At 42.4% G+C, this 20,776-nt stretch overlaps 1 protein-coding gene and 8 non-coding genes across 9 annotated transcripts; 5 read left to right on the forward strand and 4 right to left on the reverse strand.

The window, feature by feature from the left end:
- Window positions 1-69: 69 nt before the first annotated feature.
- trnae-uuc (transfer RNA glutamic acid (anticodon UUC)) lies at window positions 70-141 on the reverse strand. The gene has a single exon. It is a non-coding gene; the product is annotated as a tRNA-Glu (tRNA).
- A 1,238-nt stretch (window positions 142-1,379) lies between these two features.
- On the reverse strand, window positions 1,380-1,453 carry trnan-guu (transfer RNA asparagine (anticodon GUU)). The gene has a single exon. It is a non-coding gene; the product is annotated as a tRNA-Asn (tRNA).
- A 908-nt stretch (window positions 1,454-2,361) lies between these two features.
- On the forward strand, window positions 2,362-2,434 carry trnak-uuu (transfer RNA lysine (anticodon UUU)). Its single transcript has one exon. It is a non-coding gene; the product is annotated as a tRNA-Lys (tRNA).
- A 1,465-nt stretch (window positions 2,435-3,899) lies between these two features.
- On the forward strand, window positions 3,900-3,971 carry trnae-cuc (transfer RNA glutamic acid (anticodon CUC)). Its single transcript has one exon. It is a non-coding gene; the product is annotated as a tRNA-Glu (tRNA).
- A 2,258-nt stretch (window positions 3,972-6,229) lies between these two features.
- trnai-aau (transfer RNA isoleucine (anticodon AAU)) lies at window positions 6,230-6,303 on the forward strand. Its single transcript has one exon. It is a non-coding gene; the product is annotated as a tRNA-Ile (tRNA).
- A 1,117-nt stretch (window positions 6,304-7,420) lies between these two features.
- LOC116681434 (U5 spliceosomal RNA) lies at window positions 7,421-7,536 on the forward strand. The gene has a single exon (XR_004330014.1). It is a non-coding gene; the product is annotated as a U5 spliceosomal RNA (small nuclear RNA).
- An 808-nt stretch (window positions 7,537-8,344) lies between these two features.
- trnap-cgg (transfer RNA proline (anticodon CGG)) lies at window positions 8,345-8,416 on the reverse strand. The gene has a single exon. It is a non-coding gene; the product is annotated as a tRNA-Pro (tRNA).
- Window positions 8,417-8,801: 385 nt separating this feature from the next.
- Window positions 8,802-8,874, reverse strand: trnak-uuu (transfer RNA lysine (anticodon UUU)). Its single transcript has one exon. It is a non-coding gene; the product is annotated as a tRNA-Lys (tRNA).
- A 3,493-nt stretch (window positions 8,875-12,367) lies between these two features.
- Window positions 12,368-20,381, forward strand: LOC116681433 (zinc finger protein 205-like). The gene is made up of 5 exons (XM_032509620.1): window positions 12,368-12,413; window positions 14,032-14,319; window positions 15,818-16,300; window positions 16,693-16,962; window positions 18,963-20,381. The coding sequence occupies exons 2-5, from the start codon at window positions 14,091-14,093 to the stop codon at window positions 20,063-20,065; spliced, it is 2,085 nt and encodes a 694-aa protein (XP_032365511.1). The 5' UTR covers window positions 12,368-12,413; window positions 14,032-14,090; the 3' UTR covers window positions 20,066-20,381.
- Window positions 20,382-20,776: the final 395 nt, after the last annotated feature.

Below are 20,776 nucleotides of genomic sequence, written 5' to 3' on the forward strand. Positions count from 1 at the left end.
ATGCTTATAAGGGCATAGGGCAACTACAGCTACTGAACTTGCTGCAGATCTTCACCAGCTAAATACCAATTCCCATAACGGGAGTTGAACCCGGGCCACCTGGGTGAAAACCAGGAATCCTAACTGCTAGACCATATGGGACTGACAAAACATTAATAACAGGGATTTCATGAATCAATTCATAGTCTGGCTGGAAACAGGCCTTCTCTTGAACATGAAGAAGCTTCTTAAGTAACTTTTATTTTGAAGCTTTTGAGTGTTCTTTAGGTTTTTATCTGCTTTAACTATTACCGGACAGCGGGGGCACGGAGCAGAGCAGAGCGGCCGTTAGGGAGGAATCCTCCTCCGTGTTCAGATCCATTTTGAACTGGCGGTGAAAAACTTAATGTCTGAACTTTATGATGAATAGAAATGTTTACAGGTTGATTTCTGTTAATAACAAACACAACTATAGTCAATAGAAAAAGAAAATATATATTTATGAAAAGCCGTTTTGGTTAATCTTTCCACTGTTCCTACAATCACCACTCTGGTCTGGTTGGAAACTAAAGGATCTAAACTAAAAGGATGTTCCTCTTTAACTAAAAGGTCTATCTCTGTAGGGATCCATCCCATAATGTTGTCACACACTTAGAATAATAATCTGAGTCAGTCATTAGCAACAACACAACCTTTAGTGGACGCTGACTTTACTTTTAAATTAGGAGTTTAAACAGAGACACAACAGGAAGAATAAATCCATCAAATCAAGTCCCCAGTAATCAGCATGTGGCCTTGTTTTATTTCAGGTAGTCAGCATGGAGCTGTTCCACATTCCCAGACATTTAAAACAAGTCAATCATTTATCAGTTAGCTTTTGTTGAAGGAAATAGATTGAATGCTAGGCACATCAGTTACCTGTGACTCATATTTGCACTTGCTGAGCAGACAACCTTGCAGCTGTATGTTTTTGGCCTTGCTACAAAAGACATGGAAAGCAGAGCTATAGAGATTGAGACTTGTTTTGCGTTAAATGTAAATGTGCTGTATTTATATAGCGCTTTTCCAGTCTTAACAACTGCTCAAAGCGCTTTTACATCTACAGGAAACATTCACCATTCACACACATTCATACTCGTGTGAACTAGGGGTTCAGTGTCTTGCCCAAGGACACTTCGACAATGACTGCAGGGGCGGGGATCGAACCACCAACCTTCCAATTGGAAGTCAACAGCTCTACCTCTGAGCCACAGCCGCCCTAGATAAATATGTACATGGTTTGCAGAACTGTACCTTTTAACAGAGATAAGGACACTTGGGTCATCTTTGGGCTGTTCTATGGTCTTCTGCAGAAGGATAAATCCCAGAGTTGGCTCACTCCAGGTTATTTAAGCAACAAACGTCCCTGGGTGGACTTGAACCACCATCCTTTCGGTTAACAGCCGACTGCGCTGACCTATTGCGCCACAGGGACTGCCGATAATGGCCGATTTGCATACACAAGGTGGATATAGATGATCTTGGGCGTAGGGTTTGGTGATTTTATCACCCCTAAAGTGTCTGCAGGTGCATAGCATTTTTAGCACCACACTCAAACAATCTGAGCTAACCAGCCTGCTTTTTAACTGTTAAAAAGAACAGATGTCCAGAAACAATTAAGGCCAAATCGAGCAAAATTGGCCGAGTTCTGGATGAGCTGAATGAGTTGTACACTTTGGCAATTCTGAACACTTTCAGACACTGTTGTATCATGTAAGTAACATGGACAAGTCTTTAAAAAGAAATGTGGCTGTTTTTCATGCAGGTTTGCATCATAACAATGCGGGTGCTATCTCTAAATGAATAATGGCCAACCTACATCCATCTTGATAGCACCCAAATCTCTGTGCTGATCTCCCTGCTTGGATGGCAAGTCATCTGGTGGATTTTTCCCGTCAAGAGGAAGCTGATCAAGAGGGAGAGTTGTTTTATTGTACCTACTAGCAGTAAAGTTTATTTGTCTGTAGCCAAAAAATTGCATTAGGTTATCAACGTTTTCAGCGAAAAAGAAAACCACAGCTCAAGTTCCGGGTACGGCAACAGCTTGATTCTAGGATATGTAGGAAGTGCTCGCTATTGTCATCTGTCATGCAGGTTTGCAGTATGTTCACAGTCTGCTAGTGGCCATGATGAGTTGTGACTTTGAGCTTTTTAACCATTTTGGCCAATTTTCAACCAGTTTGTGCAATAACATTTGGTGTTCTCAGGCAATGTGCAAATTATGGTCTACCCTCCTGCTGTCCAGAAGACCGTGATCATGGCAACAGCTTAATGGTCTTCATTTACTTGCACTATAATTTGTAGTTCAGCAGATTGTTCTTTCCACAGCCAATAGCTTTAGAAGCCTGAATAGCTCAGTCGGTAGAGCATCAGACTTTTAATCTGAGGGTCCAGGGTTCAAGTCCCTGTTCAGGCGTAGAGTTACACATTCTGCTAGATAAGTTGTCAATTTGACATGTCTGAACACTTCAGACACTGCCATATCTTGTGTGTTCCATGCACAAGTCTTTAAACAGAATTGTCGCCATCTTTCAAGCAGGTTTGTATCATAACAATGTTGCTGGTAAGTCTAAATGAACAATGGGCAACCTACATCCATCTTGCTAGCACCCAAATCTCTGTACTCATCTCCCTGCTTGGATAGTATCTCCAAGGACATACCACATAACCCCTTTCATTGGTTTGCTACCACTCTTAAATAATTCCTTTCATTGTATCAATCTCAGAAATAACCAAAGAAGTACATTCATGTGCTAGTACCAGTGTTCAACCACCTGAATGTCACTGTATTTTCAGCATCAGTTGTTTTTTTTGTTATTAAAACACCTGCCCCGTGTAAGGGTTGAACTCACGACCTTCAGATTATGAGACTGACGCGCTGCCTACTGCGCCAACGAGGCTATGAAAGCTATAACAGTGGTTGGGAAAATTTTGGAAAAACTAACAATTTGGTCTTCAATAAAAAACAATGTTTCTGGAAACCTATTTACTCACACAAAGGCTAAGACTGACCCTAGATGCTTTGTCATGACCCCATGAAAAGGCCAGGACAAAAGACTGTGTGCAAAGGTTGAAGGAAATGCGAGAATATGACCTTGACAAAAGAAATGATAATTCAATGATGGTGGTAGTCAGTTTAGTCAGAGGTGAGTGTGTATGCATGGATGAGTGTGAGGTATGGTGTCAGTGATTTATGCTGGACAGTGTAAAACTAACAAAGATGAGCGGGAGAGGTGCTGGACTGAGAGACCTCTAGGGCAATCACAGATGAACAACCAATAATAAAACACTACTGAGTGAATGCGTTCAGAAAATGAAGAACATTGTTCAGAATGCTTAATGAAGCTTCATTTGACCATATCTATTAACTACCTGAACCTGGTAAAAGGTATGAGGTCCTCATGAATAGGTGGCCAGTGATTTACCTACTGTAGGTGGTGGTCGGCGTGCCAACGAGGATTGAAAATTTGGAGATGGTGATTCAGAGAAGATGTAACAGTTTAAAGTGTAAAGTAACTTAATTTTCTAAATTGTCCGCCTACAGTGCCAACAATAGCTCTTCTCTAATATTACCGGGTACGCAACAGCTATTCAACTTTGGAAAGTATTGTTGATCTCAGAAACAACGATAGACGACAACATCCTATCACAACGTCCATGCTTGTGACTTTGTTATGCAAACATTCTGGAAGTCTACTTATTAGGAGTATGCGTTCCCCTTTTTCCCAATTGATTTTAAAAAACCTGCCTGAGATTTTTGATCTCAGAAGTAACAATAGAATCCAGGCGCCATTCCTCACCTAAAACAATTAGTTACTGGAGTCATTCCAGTAAGTGAAAAAGAAACTCACATGTACAAAGATAAGTCTGATGGATGTGACTCCCTGATGGTCTAGTGGTTAGGATTCGGCGCTCTCACCGCCGCGGCCCGGGTTCAATTCCCGGTCAGGGAATTGTCTGGACTTGACCCACTATAAAATAATCTGTAATTTTACATACACCAATACATTACAAAAAATAAACTGTGAATTTAAGGGACAACTAGCACGTGTGAAACCACCTGTGGGAGTGGAACATGGATGTGTGGAGATGGGCTTTCAAACAATGCACCTTTTGACATTTTGACATGTCACAGTAGGAAAAGGTATAAATAAAACTTTTGGCTCAACTCAATTTACATTTTTACAGTAGAAATAAGGCATTACAAAGTCAAGAAACTACAGTGAGGAAAATAAGTAATTGAACACCCTGCTATTTTGCAAGTTCTCCCAGTTAGAAATCATGGAGGGTCTGAAATTGTCATCATAGGTGCATGTCCACTGTGAGAGACATAATCTAACAAAACAAATCCAGAAATCACAATGTATGATTTTTTAACTATTTATTTGTATGATACAGCTGCAAATAAGTGTTTGAACACCTGTCCATCAGCTAGAATTCTGACCCTCAAAGACCTGTTAGTCTGCCTTCAAAATGTTCCCCTCCACTCCATTTATTATCCTAAATTAGATGCACCTGTTTGAGGTCGTTAGCTCCATAAAGACACCTGTCCACCCCATACAATCAGTAAGAATCAAACTACTAACATGGCCAAGACCAAAGAGCTGTCAAAGACACTAGAGACTAAATTGTACACCTCCACAAGGCTGGAAAGGACTACGGGGAAATTGCCAAGCAGCTTGGTAAAAAAAGGTCCACTGTTGGAGCAATCATTAGAAAATGGAAGAAGCTAAACATGACTGTCAATCTCCCTCAGACTGGGGCTCCATGCAAGATCTCGTGGGTCTCAATGATCCTAAGAAAGGTGAGAAATCAGCCCAGAACTACACATGAGGAGCTGGTCAATGACCTGAATAGAGCTGGGACCACCTTTTCCAAGGTTACTGTTGATAATATACTAAGACGTCATGGTTTGAAATCCTGCATGGCACGGAAGGTTACCCTGCTTAAACCAGCACATGTCCAGGCTCGTCTTAAGTTTGCCAATGACCATTTAGATGATCCAGAGGAGTCAAGAGAGAAGGTCGTGTGGTCAGATGAGACCAAAATAGAACTTTTTGGTCATAATTCCACTAACCGTGTTTGGAGGAAGAAGAATGATGAGGACCATCCCAAGACCACCATCCCTACTGTGAAGCATGGGGGGGTAGCATCATGCTTTGGGGGTGTTTTTCTGCACATGGGACAGGGCAAGCACAAGGCCTTGTTTTATTTCTTTTATTTTGTATTTAATTGTTCCACATTGCAAAACATTTAAAACAATTCAATCCTTGATGTTCTTTTACAAGTTTGCTTTCTATTTTCTGATTTTGCAAAACATCATCAGTGTCTTTACTTTCAGTCTGAACAGACCTCAACAGATTTAAAACCACATTCAGTCACAGAAAATATGAAATGTCAGACAAAGATTATTAAATGAAATTCCACAAAGTAGGAAAACATGTTAAACTACAAAACAATAACTTGAGAGCGTACAATTAAAAATGGCCAACTTCCAGTATGTTGGTAATGATGAGAGGACCAATTTAAACAAATATTGAAGTTGCTCTTAATAAACTCACAATGCTCAAAGGTTAGAGTTTTTGCCAACTTTTGGGAATTCAAAAATATATAAGGGTGACAAAAATGTATTTCTAAAATGAAAATTACAATGACTTCCTGTCAGCCAAAAAAGTATGTATGTAAACAATTTGTATGTTTCTAGAGATGAGAAGAAAGTTTTTACAAAATAAAAAGTTTCAAACATGTCTACGTTTTCCAACCAAAACATCTTTAAACGTCTTAATGTTTCGCCTTTGGGCCTTTTTCTTCCAGCAATTTACTGGAGAAATATAAAAAAAAAATTACATTTACTTTGGACCATATAGCAATAAACAAGCTGTTTGTAAATGTTGGTGACTGTCTCTTTGTGCTCTTCTTTTTTTTTTCTTAAATATAAACATTTAAAAAATATATTTTTAAAAAAGGTTCTGGTGCCTAAATGGTAAATCAGGGCATGAGGAGGAGGAAACAGCTTGGCTCTGAAACATGTTCACAACGAGGCAGTGTGAATGCGCTTGTGAGCTTTAACGCAAATCTATATAGCTCTGCTTTCCATAGCTTTCCTACGAACCATACACAACCAGGTAGCCCATCCAGAGCTTGGCCAATTTTGCTTGATTTGGCCGTCTTTGTTTCTGGACATTTGTCTTTTTTAAACATTTAAGATGCAGGCCGGTTAGCTCAGCTGGTCAGAGCATGGTGCTAATAACGCCAAGGTCATGGGTTCAATCCCAATACTGGCCAGCCATGTCCCTTTAGCATTGTGGGTGCATTTGCAGTCTACATGTCATGGTAACTTGCAAAGTCAAAGATGGTTGTATGTACATCTGCTCAATAAGTGCAAATATGAGTCACACTACTATCCAACTTAAAAAACAAAGTGGAAGCATGTTTAAACTTGTTTTGGACATTATAGCTCTGCTTTCCATGTCTTTTTGGCAAGGCCAAAAATATACGCAGTCACTACAAACCATACACAGCCAGGTAGCCAATCCAGAACATGGCAAATAGTGCTCAATTTGGCCTTGTTTGTTTCCGGACATCTGTTCTTTATAAACAATTAGGAAGCAGGCCAGTTGGCAAAGATTGTTGATTGTTACACAGCCAAGTAGCCCATCCACAACTTGACAACTGCAGCAACAGATGCTTTGTTAAACATCAACAGACTGGAAGAAGACTTTATGCTGAAACAATGCACACGAACTAGCAGAGGATGGTTTCGATCCATCGACCTCTGGGTTATGGGCCCAGCACGCTTCCGCTGCGCCACTCTGCTTTGGAAGTTCTACCCAGGTTCTGGAAAGTCTGTCATTCACATTTTGATGGAAGGTGGCAACCAAGGTTCCAACAACTTACGGGTTGCAAAGTTAAACATTTGGTAGACCTTGCAACTATCATTTAGAACAACAAGAAGTTTAAACATGCATGTGAATTAACAGAGGATGGTTTCGATCTATCGACCTCTGGGTTATGGGCCCTGCACGCTTCCGCTGCGCCACTCTGCTCTGGTACTTTTGAACAAGGGCTGGAAACTGGGTGATGCACATTTTGAGGGGAGGTTTGGGAACCTTGGCAATCAAGGTTCCAACAGCTTACAGGTTGTAAAGTTAAATATTTGGGAGATCTTGCAACTGTCTTTTATGTGAGCTTCCTGATTACTCACACATTTATTATTCACATGTAACACTTGTGATTGGCTGGTGTTTAAAAACAGGGCATTGTGAGTACAGATATAAACATCAGTAAGGAGTCTACCAAGTTGCCTCTTATCATTTTAGTTTGGACACCCAGTGAGGCTTACCGCGATGGTTTGGACTGGGTCGACTAGGGTTTTCTGCTGCTCTCAAGCAGACGGCTGTACTCACTCTGGTTTCTCTTCATAACGCACAAGTCTTTCACCTTTTACTAAAGACTTCCTTGGTGGGGAACGCCAATGAGTTCAAACTATTTTTGATGGGCTTTGCTTTTTGGCCGAGTTTTTTGTACTTGCTTTTGCTTACCTTTTTTTATTTCCTTTTACTCTTCAGCTCTGTTTTTATCCCACCCAGAAAAGAGATTTTAGACCTGGAACGAGCCATCTTTTATTTCCTGTGGAGGTCCAAGTGGGAACGAGTGCAAAGAATAGTGATGAAGAAGCCAAAGGAGAAAGGAGAGAAAGGAGTGCCGGACCTGTTATTGTTTTTAGGGAGCAGATTTACAGCTATACACATAACAGCAGCCACGGCCCCATCCAGAAATCCTAAGACTGCAGCTATGGCACGGTTCTGGATGGGATCAGACCTCAGAAGATTGAAGACCTTACCCTCTGATCTTAAAGTACCTGGTAGGGATGAGCGTGTACAACATTATCTGTATCTGTATCTGTGCTCGGACTGGGCGGGGCCTAACCTGGAAGTGGACAGGATTTAATCCAGAAGTGGGTCGGGTTGTCTTGAAATGGGCGGGGCTTTAACCGGTATGTTATTTTAAGCATGCAGTTGATATGGGTTGATCAGAGGCGGGGGGGACTGTGTTCTACGGATCAAATAGATTGAATAAATTAGAAAATAAAATAAAAATCTCTGACAGGCATGATTCTCCTTTTTCAAATGAACAAGGAGAGTCATGTCCTGCTTGTTTGTTCCTCATATTTTCTCCCAGCTTTTTCTGTCGCGTGAAGTTGAAGCAGGATATGGAAAATTGCCAACAAGCTCTAATACAATTTTGCTTGCTCCTAATGTGGGTTAAATTAACATTCACCTGGATTTTAAATTTCAGATTAATGTTGTAACAGGTCCTGCCTTCAGGGCTCGTCCGGGAGTTGAACCCGGGACCTCTCCCACCCGAAGCGAGAATCATAGCCCTAGACCAACGAGCCAACGAGTGACATTCAGGTGGTTGAACACTAGCACATGAATGTAATTTGTCATTCTTTGGTTATTTCTGAGATTGATACAATAAAAGGAATTATTTAAGAGTGGTAGCAAACCAATGAAAAGGGTTATAGAACATATGTGGTATGTCCTTGGACATACTATCCAAGCAGGGAGATGAGTACAGAGATTTGGGTGCTAGCAAGATGGATGTAGGTTGCCTATTGTTCATTTAGACTTACCAGCAACATTGTTATGATACATAACCTGCTTGAAAAACAGCCACAATTCTTTTTATAGACTTGTGCATGGAACACACATGATATGGCAGTGTCTGAAGTGTTCAGGCATGTGAAATGGTCAACTCATTTAGCAAAATGTGCAACTTTACACCTGAACAGGGACTTGAACCCTGGACCCTCAGATTAAAAGTCTGATGCTCTACCAACTGAGCTACCCAGGCTTCTAAAACAAAGGACTGTGGAAAAAACAATCTCCTGAATTACACATTGAAGTTTAAGTAAGACATTACAAGGGTTGTCTACCCTTGATGCCTCAGCCTTGCCATTCGGGTCCCTGGGACCCAGGTGTGTGTGTGTGTGTGTGTGTGTGTGTGTGTGTGTGTGTGTTATCCAAAACAGATAAGGTTTGTTCGGTGCCTCGTCCGCGGGGGCCAAGAGGCTACGGGCAAACACAGTCGGCACAGTAGTAGGCTTGCCTGCAGCTGCCGCAGATGTATCTCTTGCAGCCACCGCCCACAATGTGTGATTTGCGGTCCTTTCTCTCTGGTCAGAGCGTGTCCGGTTCAGAATCCCCGTCCTCCTCTAGGCCACATGTTACTGTGCCGCCGCCACCGCAGTACCTTGTCGCCGTGACGACGGCTTTGACAAGCGTGGCAGATGCCGCCGTCTCTAGATGAGAGGATTCACAAGCGCCCTTCCCAACTGCTCGAGGAACGCCCTCCTCTTGTTGAGGTTGCCGGGCATCTGCTCGGGCCTGAGCTCTCGCCACAGCACGAAGGCGTTAAAGGCGGACACGTCGAGGATGTTGTGGAACATGGTGAGGGGCCAGCGCGCCGTCTTCTGGCTTGTCCAGGTTGTACACGCCGCTTTTTGGTGTGGTTGTAGTGGAGGATGATGTCAGGTTTGGCTTGCCTGACGCGTGCATCCCCCGTGTGCAGCGTGCTCAGCAGCACCACGTTCCTGTGCCTCTTGAGCACGTAGGATGCCAGAGTGGCGTCGGGCGTGAAGGCAAACAACACCCCATGTAGCTCGGGCTTGTTTTAGCGCATCGTGCCCACCGCGGTGAGGCGCCGCTGGACGAGCAGCCGCTGGACCAGCAGCCGCTGGACCAGCGCGTAGGAGGTGAAAAAGGTTGTTGCACGTCACGTTACGTTACGCGGGCCCCTCAGGCCCTCGGTCACGTCCAGCACCACGCAGGCGCCCAGATTCCTCTCGGGCGTGCCGCTCACGGACTTGCCTGTGTAGAGCGGCATGTGCCACACAGGCCACCCACATCTTGAGTCCGTACTCAAAACTTAAGAAGTGACTGGCTAGCTCAGTCAGAGTCTCATGCTCAGGTAGAGCATGAGGGTCCGAGCCCCACGTTGGGTGGTGGTCATTGTTCTTGAATTGCAGCTCAAAATTCTAGAATGAAAGCTTGACTTTCTAGAACTGCATCTTTACATTCTAGACTTTCAACATAACATTCTAGAACTGCATCTTTACATTCTAGACTTTCAACATAACATTCTAGAACTGCAGCTTAACATTCTAGAATTTAAAGCTAACATTGTAGAATGGCAGCTTAACATTCTAGAACTTCAACCTAACATTCTAGAATTTAAAGCTAACATTGTAGAATGGCAGCTTAACATTCTAGAACTTCAACCTAACATTCTAGAACTGCAAAGTAACATTCTAGAACTGCAACATTTCAGAACTTTTAAGTAAAAGTTTTGGACCGCAGCTCAAAAATTAAGAAGTGCACGGCTAGCTCAGTCGGTTGAGCATGAGGCTCTTAATCTCAGGGTCGTGGGTTCGAGCCCCACGTTTGGCGGTGGTGTTATAGAGAGTGGGAATGCCTGAGTTCTGCACCGTATAATAATACATTTTATTTAAAGACGCCTTTCTTGGCACTCAAGGACGCCGCACAGGGAATTCATAAATTAAGAACAGCAAAACAAATACTATACAACAGCAAACAAATACTATACAGCAAAACAAAACCAATACTATACAACAGCAAAACAAAACCAATACTATACAACAGAAAAACAAATACTATACAACAGAAAAACAAATACTATACAGCAAATACACGTAAAAACACGTTCTATACAACAGAAAAGGCGGAGCAACAGACATTTGGGTGGAATAGGCAGTTATAAACAGATGTGTTTTTAGTTGTGATTTGAAATGGGGGAATGAATCAAGTTTTCTGAGTTGGGGGGGTAGTGAGTTCCAGAGACAGGGAGCAGAGCGGCTAAATGCTCTGCCCCCCATGGTGGTGAGACGGGCGGGGGGGGACAGACAGGTTTATGGAGGAAGAGGATCTGAGGGAGCGGAAGGGAGTGGGACACTGGAGGAGATCAGACAAATATGGGGGGGCGAGGTTGTGGATGGCCTTGAATGCTAATAGGAGGACTTTGAATTTGATACGAAACTGGACCGGCAGCCAGTGGAGCTGTTGGAGGACAGGAGTGATGTGGTGGATGGAGGGGGTTCGAGTTATGATGCGGGCAGCTGAATTCTGGACCAATTGAAGTTTGTGGAGGGATTTGTGAGCGAGACCGAAGAGGAGAGAGTTGCAAAAATCGAGACGGGAAGTGACGAGACTGTGGACAAGAATTGCAGCATGTACGGTACTTACATAATTAAAAGAATGTTATTTTACATTATTTACATAATTAACATAGTTTCAGAAATACTTTATTGAAGTATTAATAAGAAGCTTATATAAGATATATATATATATATATATATATATATATATATATATATATATATAATAAGACGATTAATTAGAAGCATTTATTTAGGAATTGCAATGGTGAAAAGTAAAATAATAATATTAATAATAATAATGATTGTAGTAGTTGAGAATTACACAAATGTCAGGCCAGTGTTATTGCACAAAAACAGAGAATACAGATAATATTGTCCAGTTTTAACCGAGGGAGGAGCAGATGGAGTCTAGAGTCTGGGTATTTTAATTCCAAAAGACAAAGGAATTTTATCAGGATGCATAGTATCCTAATCCGTGTAATAACTGGCCTTTAATAATAAAAATCTCCCAACCACACATAGGTTATTAGTCTGGCTATGGCCGGGTAAACTCAAACTATCCATTAAAGACAATTTTTAATATATCAAAGTTCTTAGAGCAAGACTTTTTTAGGAATTGAAGAATGTTTACCATTGAAATAACGTACTTCTTGTACCTCCTTTTTACACAGACCTTTATTTTGAAGGCTATTCACCAAGCTGCAGCAAAACCGGATGTTATTCTTTGAGCAATATGGCGACTAACGTGAGTGAAAACATTGGAGTCGGTTTGTTGTGCTGAGAAAGTGTGTGAGCTCCAACAAATGTGGTCCATCAGAGCCTGTGTGTGTCCGGATAAACCTGTCTCATGGACATTGTGCTGCTCACCTTCTTTCTGAATGCTTTACCTCGGACTCATCTCCCGGAAGCTACAAAGCTAACGACGCTAGCTTAGCATGCTAGCTGCTTAGCAACAGTTTGAAGGAAAACAAACAGCGTTTTTGACGGAGTTTGTTCGGAGGAAAAGTTTCTGTCATCGTGTGAAAATGTCTAAAGTCCAAATGCTGAGAGGGCTGGTGGAGCAGCGGCTAACTGCGGCTGCTGAAGAGATATTTGGGCTGGTTGAAAGAACGATAGCAGAGTACGAGGAGGAACTGTGTCGTTCAAAGAGGAGCACGAGCGCCAACGGAAACGACTGGACGCTGTTTTCAGCCTCAGCTCCGGCTGCACAGAGCAGGTGGTACCTTTACTTCTTCTCTCGGTCACCCTCTGGTTACACTGACATCAGACCGGGATGGGCCACTTCCAGGACCCCTGTCATTCTGGTTCATCACACCATGTTATAACAAAGTTAATTAGCCTCCATGATGCTAATGTGCAGACAGGTCAGCCAAAGCCAGTCCAGGGCTCCAGACTAACTGTTTCACTAGGACCACTACAGACACTAACTGAACTGTTGGACAGGGACAATTTAAGGATGCACAGCTTAAATCTACACAAGCACTATTTGTTTTTATATGGAAAATAGTTTTATAATTATATTATCAACTGTGCCAATGTGCCATTTGCTTATGGCCAGACAATGCAAGCTATATGTATTTTATATTTTATAGAAGAAGAAGTCACATCCAGGGGCGTAGCACAAGATCCTGGGCCCAAGTCCTGATGGGCTCCCATGTTCCTCAATTCCCCCCCAATATAAATACCCGGGACTCGGTACACATATCTATAGGCCTAGATGTTTATAGGTAATAACTATTAACTAATGCTAGGTAGTAGGAGTAGGCTGATTTGTCTACACACATTTTAAGCCTCCTTTCTCAACATTAGACTTCTTTACTGTGGTTACTAGGCCTACTACATTAGTTTTCTCTGAACCTTTACTTGCCAACCTGTGTACTATGGTGTCTCTGATCATCTTTAATTGATCCGGCCGTAGTCCTGGATCCTCTGGCAAAAACTGGTCCGCATTGCTCGGCCTACTTTCCAGTTCCTTCTCTCATTTCCACACTGCGCTCAGCAACACTCACGCTCTCTTCACTTCCATCATCCTCAGATCTCATCTTTCTTTATGAAGGATACATTTGATATTCAGCTATTATATTTAATTGTAACCTGATATAACACAATAAGATGTTTTAGTTAAAACCTTTAAATCAAAATGGCTAAGCATGGTTTACTTTAATTTTGATACAAGTCCACCGGGTCTAATCCAAAGAGGATGGTCTGTTGCGTCTCCACTCCCCCCCCCCCCCCCCCCCCCCCACAGCCCTGTGTTTCAATGTCAAGATCTACTTCTACTAAATCTGACATAGCTAATGTTGACATGTATCTATCAATGATCTACCAAGCTACATATGACACTGATTAGCCTTTTATTGCTAAGTAGAGAAATAGCCTATTTTAAAATTAGGCATGTTTCAAACTAGGCTATTATAATGGTGTTTTGAATGGAAACAGAGGTTAGTGTTGTTTACATGTATAAGTTATTTGATACTGTATATTCTGCTCTTTCTACGGGTTGTCAGTCTGTTTTTAACGGTCGGAGATATTCAAGCAGTTTTATTATTATTATTATTTCATGTATATTGTATGTATGTATATTTTTTACTATTATCTCATTTATATTTTTATTTATATTCTGTGTTGTGTGACTTATGTACGTGTGCTGCTGTAACACCGTAATTTCCCATTTTTTTGGGGATCTATAAATATCTATCTATCTATCTATCTATCTATCTATCTATCTATCTATCTATCTATTGACTAGTGGACTGGGAGATTACAGCCCTAGTGTTCTGGTCTTTTCTCCAATAACAGTGGTATCCTATTTCTTTTGTTGTCTGTCCCTCCAGAGCTCCCACAGCAACATGTCTGTAAGGAGGAGGAGGTTCTCTCGGACCAGCAGCTCAACATGCCAGTTATAACCTCTGTGGAATCAGAAGCAAACCGGGACCACCAGCTCCTCTCTCACAACTCTCATGGAGCTGAGAGTCAAGATCAGAAAGGAGGCCAGCATGGAGACTCAGGATCAACTAGAAATGCAGAGCCAGAACCAAAGAAGAGACGACGCAAGAGCAGAAGTCACAGCAACAACGTAGACAACACTAACATGTCAGAGGTTCACTCTAATACTCAAACAGGTAAAAAGAGCATTGCAGCGCTTTAAAACCAGTTATGTACAATTTGAGTTTAAAATTCACAGAAGAAAGTAGCATTTGTGATGCAGTTGTTTCGTAAAATTAAATAAGAATCAAAGTAATAAGAAAATGTTTTTTTTAAATTAATTTGTGAACAGTAGGACTGTAATCAACCAAAGAAAATGCCTCTCATCTGTCAGCCCTGACAGCGCTGCATCAGCACTCTGTGTCCTCGCACTTAGCGGCTGAACACAGAGACACAAATAGACTATTAGTTTAAAGCTTTTACTCTTAAACACAAAAGGCACGTCCACTTTAATGTATATTTAAACATATCTGTGGTCAAGCTCAGTGCCTCGCTGTGTTGTATTAACTCTGAAACTTTCTCTTTGAGTCCCTCACATTTTGCGTGATGGCGTGCTGGCGCTGTATATTAACAAGTTCTTAAAACCTCAGCCCTCCACAACAGCAATGGGCCTCATATCCTGAGCAATAAAGTCGACAATTCCTTCCGTGATGTTATTTTTGCGTTTGGATAGTAGAGGCTTAACATCCAGCGGGGTCGCAACCGTAGTTGCGGGTGGGTGCGCCGGTAGTTATAAAACGATTATAAGATTATGAAATATGCCAATTCTGATATGTTCATATAGCCCACTCCAAACAGACAGGGCAACCTAACGCAGACAAGTTAGCTTACCGTTTTTAGGCGATACGCCATGTTTGTTGTCGAGCTGCGATATGCAAACTGTTACATGCAACCTTAGCATTCAACTTTTTTCCGTTATCTATTTTTGTAAAATGCTGCCACACTGGCAATGTCTTCGACATGGTTGAGGAGGACTGAATGGAAATTAAACACTCACAATTAAATAAATATTCAGCAAACCACTAAAAAAAGGATTTCTAGTTCTTTCTTCAATCTGTCCCCAGAGGGTCGGGTTAATCCAACAAAAGAGAAAACAAGGGGGGTGTTCTGAAGACCGACTGTTACCTGTGTCTAAAAACACCCCCATTAGCAAATAGTGCTTTCCACCCGTAGACGTAACGGTCCATGCTTCCACCTGATGAAATTACACGGAAAGAAATCGACCAATCAGAATTTTGGTCGAGCCAGATTGTATCGACCAATAAATCGACTAGTCGACTGGGAGATTACAGCCCTAGTGAACAGGGTGAATCGAGATTGCAATCTTCCTGCTATGGCGACCAGCCACGCTCACGTCACGCATGAGGCGGTACTAATCTGCAGAGTTGAGCAGGTACCACAAAATGGAAAAACGCCATTAGAGATCAGACTAATTTTTGGAGCCAGTGGAGTCGCCCCCTGCTGAAAATTAGATAGAATGCAGCTTTAATGAGCTTCAGCATTGGCTTCACTTTTTAGCCCCCCAAGGTGTCATTTATTAGTTTTACAGTCTATGTTCTCAAGAAAAATAACAAGTGTTCTGGTATTTTCTCCAATAACAGTGGTATCCTATTTCTTTTGTTGTCGTCCCTCCAGAGCTCCCACAGCAACATGTCTGTAAGGAGGAGGAGGTTCTCTCTGACCAGCAGCTCTGTATTCAGGTGAGGAACTCCAGTCTGGACCGAGAGGACCCAGAGCCTCCACAGATTAAAGAGGACCTGTGCACCAGTCAGGAGGGAGAGCAGCTTGTCCTGAAGCAGGAGACTGATACCTTTATGTTGACTCCTACTTATGAGGAAAGGGACCACAGTGAAGGTCAGACTCTGAACTTAAACCCTGATGATGACACTCTAAATGCAGCAGAGAAAGAGTCTTTAGCCAACATGCCAGTTATAACCTCTGTGGAATCAGAAGTAAACCGTGACCACCAGCTCCATAGAGCTGAGAGCCAAGACCAGAAAGGAGGCCAGCATGGAGACTCAGGATCAGCTAGAAATGCAGAGCCAGAACCAAAGAAGAGACGACGCAAGAGCAGAAGTCACAGCAACAACGTAGACAACACTAACATATCAGAGACAGGTAAATGTAATAAGTCTTTCATATGTGACATGACATGCTCCTTATGACCTCATAAGGAGCAAGACTTTGGATCGGCCTATTGGGTTTTTTTTTTTCTCAACGGCAGAGCAGGATACCCAGGGCTCGGTTACACCTATCGCCATTTCTAGCCACTGAGGGACCATATGCAGGCTGGGGGAACGCATATTGATGTTAAAAAAACTCATAAAGTGAAATCTTCATGCCATGGGACCTTTACTGAGCTTCAGCATTGGCTCCACTCCACTTTTCTGACCCAGAAGCTCTGTCTATTAAATTTTACAGTCTACGATCTAAGGAAAAAGAGAGCAAGTGTTCTGGTCTTTTCTCCAGTAACAGTGGTGTCCTATTTCTTTTGTTGTCTGTCCCTCCAGAGCTCCCACAGCAACACGTCTGTAAGGAGGAGGAGGTTCTCTCTGACCAGCAGCTCAACATGCCAGTTATAACCTCTGTGGAATCAGAAGCAAACCGTGACCACCAGCTCCTCTCTCACAACTCTCATGGAGCTGAGAGCCAAGATCAGAAAGGAGGCCAGCATGGAGACTCAGGATCAGCTAGAAATGCAGAGCCAGAACCAAAGAAGAGACGACGCAAGAGCAGAAGTCACAGCAACAACGGAGACAACACTCACATGTCAGAAACAGGTACATGTAATAAGTCTTTCATGTGTGACATGTGGAAAAGTGTAATTCAGAAATTCAGAGACACATGAAAATCCACATAGGTGAAAAGCCTTATTATTGCAAAACATATGGAAAAGATTTCAGACATAAGGATGTTTTTAACATCTACATGAGAATCCACACAGGTGAGAAGTCTTATTCTTGTGCAACATGTTGAAATGTCTTTGGACTTAAAGATAACTTGAAAATCAACATGAGAACCATCATTTATACATAGCAGTGGCTTGTTGGTCCACGTAAGAAGAACCAACACAGGTGAGAAACTGTACGTTTGCAAGACCTGCAGGAACAGATTCTGTCATGGTTCAGGTTTAATGCAGCAGATGAGAAGCCCCAGAGGATAGACTCTGAACAGTGGCCGAAATTTAAGTTATTGGTTATTTGTTAAAGAAAGATAATCACTTTTTCAGTCTCTCTTTGACCAGTGCGTACTTAAACAGGTGAAGATTATCCTCTGTGATCCGTCCCATGTTCTGGACTGAGTGTGTGAATTGTTACCATATAGGCATCGGTCGTTTACCGGTTTCAAGGTATACTGTGGTTTGAAAAAGTCACGGTTTCAAATCCTCTAAAGTTTTCTATAGTGTTCCTAAGGTATCAGCTTTTTACCCAGACATTTTGAAATAATACATTTGAAAGCTGTGATTGCAAAACCGTGAAACCGTAATATTTTTGCTTCAGGTTATCATACTGTCAGGATCTCATCCACATATACACAGCTCAGCAGTTCAGATAGAACATGTTGCCGATGGGGACATGGGTTAATGACAATTATTTTAGAGAATAAAATGACAAGTATTTTAAGTGTAACAAACGCTACTTCATTTACACTTTCAGAAATCTGCTCTAAAAACTGTAAACTTGTATTTGAGTACAGTTAATATACAGATTCATGCCAGTGGTTCTCTATTTTATTACCGTGAATAACATTTCTTCCACCTCTGCTTTTTTCATAAAAATCATTGCATACAAAGTAACAAAAAGATATCCGTCACTTAAAGTAGTAATTTATAAAAGAAAAATGTCCTTGGGGAATGAAGAAAGGTAGATGTACATCCTAAATGCTGATGTTAACACTGTTAAATAAAATGCCCTCAAGAAAAAGCAGAAAGCAAATCTCTCGCACTTTAACCAATATTCTCGGTGTGTTTGTTGCTTCTGAACAATAAATGTCTGTAGGCTGAAATTTTCATTTAATGCAATTAATTTGGGTGTTAATATGTTGTTTAGAAACAGGAAGAGAAACCCTATTCCTGGATGGTGCAGTTCCTGCTGCCGTCCTCCAACCTGGAGATATAACATTGGTCTCTAGCAGCGTTACCCGCGGTGCTTAGACGTACATAAACTACAACACCCACACAAAAATATCTATTAATTTAAAGATTAGTAAGGTTGTGTCTCCAAAATTACCTTAGTTTATATACTTCTAAGCACCGCCACAATGTTATTTCTCCAGGTTGGAGGACGGCTCATTTTGATAAAAATGAGTCTGTTGCTCATTGTTAACCTTACTACGTTAGGAAAGATGCGTCATTTGGGATTTAATATAATTTTGATATAAAGTAATTGATCCCAGAAGTTTGAATCTGTGAATATCTTTCCTGTTTTGCTCACATTTATAAAACCGTGAGAACGTTTATGAATCTGTGTGCACAGTGTATTATTATTTTTTATTTATTTATTTATTTTGTTTTTTTTTACTCAGCTGACCCCAGGGGGGCGCCGTATGTTTCTGTGATAAAGAGCCGAACTACCTCACATTAATTTAAGCATAATGTTGTCAAACTTACAGGTTGCACATTTGTGAATATTTGTAAGAATTGCTTGTACTTTTGAAAAAATAATAGCAGAATGCAACAATTTGGTCGTAGTTAAGAGCCCTGTAAAGAGATCATGTCAACATGAAATTACAGTTTTCTAACAGTTTTCTACATGTGCTTGTACTTCCTTAATCGCCTCAGACGTCCAGAAGCTGTCGGTGGTTAAAGCAGAGGTTCCCCCTGAGCAGCAGGGGTGGAGCTCCAGTCTGGACCAGGAGGACCCAGACCCCCCACACATTAAAGAGGAACAGCAGCAACTCTGGACCAGTCAGGAGGGAGAGCAGCTTCAAGGGCTGGAGGAGGCTGATATCAAGTTCCCGTTCACTACTGTCCCTGAGAAGAGTAAAGAAGATGATGAAGAGAAAGCTCAGTCCTCACAGCTTCATGAAAGCCAAACTGAGGAGAACAGAGAAGCAGAGAGAACAGGACCTGATGGAGAGGACTGTGGAGGACAAGAACCAGCCAGGAACTCAGATCCAGATAGTCCTTTTCAACCAGCTACTCATGACAAGACTTCAGACTCCCCTGAATCTGATGATAGTGCAGACTGGGAGGAGACTAGGGAACCTCAGACAGGTTTAAACCTTCTGCCAAACAATGAAGAACCTGTAAGTGATGTTGGATGTAACACTGGAAACACATCAGTTAGCTCCTCTGAATGTAAAGGAAGCTTTGGCCGCAAAAAACATCAGCAGAAACCCTCTGGAGTCCAAACACGAGAGAAACCATTTAGTTGCTCAGTTTGTGGTAAAAGATACCTTCGGAAGAAAACCTTAATGACTCACATGAAACTTTATTCAAAAGAAAAATGTTCCACCTGCTCAGTTTGCAAAGCAAGTTTCTGTCAGCCTGGCAATTTGGCTGTACACATGAGAATCCACACGGGAGAAAAACCATTTAGTTGTTCAGTTTGTGATCAAAAATTTGCACAAAAGAAAACTCTGAGACAACATTTGACTGTCCACACGGGGGAGAAACCATTTAGTTGCTCAGTTTGTAGTAAAAGTTTTGCACAAAAGCAAAATCTGAGACAACATTTGACTGTCCACACAGGTGTAAAATCATTTAGTTGCTCAGTTTGTAGTAAAAGTTTTGCAGCCCCTAGCAATCTGAGACGACATTTGACGGTCCACATGGAGGAGAAACCATTTAGTTGCTCAGTTTGTTGTAAAAGGTTTACACAAAAGCAAACTCTGAAACAACACTTGATCATCCACACAAGTGCTGAATCTGAGATCTCTTAAATTGCATTTTCATTCCCTTTTGTCCCTTCCTGCCTTAGTCCGTCCCACCGGGGAAGCATGGGAGAGACAGAGGAGACATCCTTTCTTCTAAACCATCACATAACTTCGTCAGCTTCTGTGGACGGAGTTAGCGATGGCGTTCAGCTGCACGGCCATCAGGTCCCGTTGTTCTGGACCGAGACCAGTGAAGTCAATTAGAAGCTATTAGGCAACCAGGCTGCCAACCAGAAGCTATTAGGCAACCAGGCTGCCAACCAGACGCTGGGCGACCAGGCCGCCAACCAGACGCTGGGCGACCAGGCCGCCAACCAGACGCTGGGCGACCAGGCCGCCAACCAGACGCTGGGCGACCAGGCCGCCAACCAGACGCTGGGCGACCAGGCCGCCAACCAGACGCTGGGCGACCAGGCCGCCAACCAGACGCTGGGCGACCAGGCCGCCAACCAGACGCTGGGCGACCAGGCCGCCAACCAGACGCTGGGCGACCAGGCCGCCAACCAGACGCTGGGCGACCATGCCGCCAACCTGACGCTGGGCGACCAGGCCGCCAACCTGACGCTGGGCAACCAGGCCGCCAACCTGACGCTGTCTGTTACCTTGTCAACCTGATGCACTTTTGACATGTCTCTGCATGTACCTACTTATATCTGTGCTAATATTAAACTGAACTGATTTTACCACACTTCTCTGATAAATTCTAAGCTATGAATG

This window comes from Etheostoma spectabile, unplaced genomic scaffold (genome assembly GCF_008692095.1).
Source record: "Etheostoma spectabile isolate EspeVRDwgs_2016 unplaced genomic scaffold, UIUC_Espe_1.0 scaffold00018625, whole genome shotgun sequence".
Lineage (NCBI taxonomy): Eukaryota > Metazoa > Chordata > Actinopteri > Perciformes > Percidae > Etheostoma > Etheostoma spectabile.